Source organism: Teleopsis dalmanni, chromosome 2 (assembly GCF_002237135.1).
Source record: "Teleopsis dalmanni isolate 2A chromosome 2, ASM223713v2, whole genome shotgun sequence".
NCBI classification, from domain to species: Eukaryota; Metazoa; Arthropoda; class Insecta; order Diptera; family Diopsidae; genus Teleopsis; species Teleopsis dalmanni.
The window spans coordinates 70,842,943-70,845,294 of record NC_051847.1 but is presented as its reverse complement, the minus strand read 5'-3'; the positions used below and the strand labels follow the sequence as shown (position 1 = coordinate 70,845,294).

The 2,352-nt window shown below is 29.4% G+C and overlaps 1 protein-coding gene across 1 annotated transcript; it reads right to left on the bottom strand.

Annotated features, from left to right (window-relative positions):
• Positions 1-216: 216 nt before the first annotated feature.
• Positions 217-1,349, bottom strand: LOC119674802 (putative gustatory receptor 57a). Its single transcript, XM_038085957.1, has 3 exons — positions 918-1,349; positions 432-593; positions 217-351 (listed from the first exon to the last, which is right to left on the bottom strand). Exons 1-3 carry the CDS (start codon positions 1,347-1,349, stop codon positions 217-219), a joined length of 729 nt encoding a protein of 242 aa, XP_037941885.1.
• Positions 1,350-2,352: the final 1,003 nt, after the last annotated feature.

Here is a 2,352-nt window from a genome sequence, read left to right as displayed (position 1 = left end):
CTTGTGAAACTCTCTTCTACTGATATAAAACTTGACCACACAATATATCACTATTTCTTTCGTCAGTAGCTAAACACTAGCGAAAGAAATGCGCTATACCATATATAGATCTATTAAATTTTTGTTTAAAAAAAAAGCAAACTGAATATTTTTTTCCAGATAATACTATAGATTGTGGTCCATTGCTTACTGGACTTTGCATTAACATTTTTAATTTTAATATAGGAAATCGGGTCCTTGATTAGCCCATTCACGTAGTAAGTTTTTCTGTTGCTCCATATTATCGCCCATATCTTGTGTCATCCGAAACTGTATCAAAATAAGAAGATAGTTAAAAACCACTGATGTAACCTAGAATCACAAAAATAATATTATATTATTATATTATTAAATAATATTATATGAAACATTTTTGATATCAAATTTGTTACCGTTGTTATGATAGTACGCCGTATGGTCAGATTAAAACCGCAATTGAATTCGACATTATTATCCAAACGCCACATCATAAGAGCTTCAACCAAATTTCGTATTTTTACACTTTTAGGATACCAGGAATTTAATTGCTCTATGAGACGTACACATTTTGTACTCTTTGTTGCAAATTTAAAAAAAAAATAAAAAAAATATATTTAATATTATAGAATATATAGCATTATATATAATATATATAAACAAGCTAAACCGTGCTTAGAAATATGATGCCCATGGGCAAAATTTTAAACAATTAAAAACTTCAAAAGATTTTAAATGTACTAAGTATATATACTTTAAACATATTATCAATTAAAATTATACATATATATATATATTTTTTATTATATATTATGAAATATCCATAGGGTTACAAGTGGGTTTATTCAGTTGTGAGTATATACAGATATATTATTGAAGAAACATCACAAGAAAATGTTTACCTCTTTTATTGTTTCCTCACAATAAATGGGTGCCATTATCATCTTATAGAGTGGAGGTAGCATCACCATGACCACATAACTGAGTAAATAATAACTAGTATTTTGACCGGCAATAGTTCTTCCAAACACCATATACAATTCACTCGTTGTCAACATGAAGTCATGTGCCAAAGTAAAAAGTAATGATAATGTGTACACTCTATTTATCTCACGTATTATTTGTTGTAGCTCCTTCCATATCTCCACTGCTCTTTGTAAGCGTAACTCTCTTAAATTGCTTTCCGAAAACTTGTAATCTATAAACTCTTTATTCAAAATCTTCTGTAATAAACGACAGCGAATTTTGATAATTTCGGCTAAATTCATATGAGCATAACCATTAAAGTTAATGCTACCAGTTATTAAACAATAACACATAGCACCCATAAACATTAGTATAAAATCATTATTGGATAGTTGAAGTGTTGCCCATAGAACTGCTCCTAAGTACACAATGGAAGATAATGTCATCACCACTATAACTTTTCTCAGTAGTTTGTGATAATTCATATTGGCACCAAACTCTTTAATGAAATACTCATCAATTGTCTGTAGCCGTTCGTATATATATAGATGTCTCTTACTGTGATACTGTAGGGAAAATACTGAGATAAAAAAAACTAAGGACGACATGAAGATTTCCGAAAATATTATGGATAATAATAAACTATCGAGACTGAAAGTACGCTCCTTTTGATAGGGATCTGTTAGTTTATTGTAAATAGTGTAAGCAGCGCCAAGCACGTAAACTATAGGCGCGACAAATGTGTAGATTCGACTGCCTTTGGTGATTATATAACGACCGTTACGCCTCCAAAATCCGTTACAGCATAAGAAGAACTGGAGAGAGCAGATGAAAATCGTACAATCGTAAATTGTTTTTGGTTTAATAAAAATGTGAAGCAACGCCATTTCGAGTTCACCTCACGACTGTTACTGTTGGATTTCGAAAAATTGTTGGTTCAGTTTAGTTACTAATTTTAGTTGTAATTTTAATTAAGTAATTGTGATTTATAAAGTGCCCCGAAGTAATTAACTAATAGTTGAGTAATTAACTTGCAATTAATCAGAGTTATGGATAAGGAACAAAACTTATGAATAGTACGCCATACGCATTCATCTACTTGACTGCCAATTATATTATATTTTTTTTGCTTTATTTAATTTAAGGAAAAATAATATTTATTTGGATTTATTGCAGTTTATTTTAGTTATATATTTAATTTCTTTTAATTGTTAGTTTATGTGAAAAATAATTCAACAGTACCCAGTAAACTGAACCAATAGATAACGAATTAGAAGCTAACATTATTCACAAAAAATATGTTTAGCAGATATATAATTAGTTTATACTTTCGTTCCCAAAGTGAAAATTGGTACTTCAATTCGTCAACAA

Bases quoted from the DNA above. Each gene is read 5' to 3' on its own strand.
- LOC119674802 (XM_038085957.1), bottom strand. From the start codon at position 1,349: ATGTTTATGGGTGCTATGTGTTATTGTTTAATAACTGGTAGCATTAAC. The intron at 594-917 runs GTAAACATTTTC...TTTGCAACAAAG, and splicing joins GTGAGGAAACAATAAAAGAG to AGTACAAAATGTGTACGTCT. The intron at 352-431 runs GTAACAAATTTG...TTGTGATTCTAG, and splicing joins GGCGTACTATCATAACAACG to GTTACATCAGTGGTTTTTAA.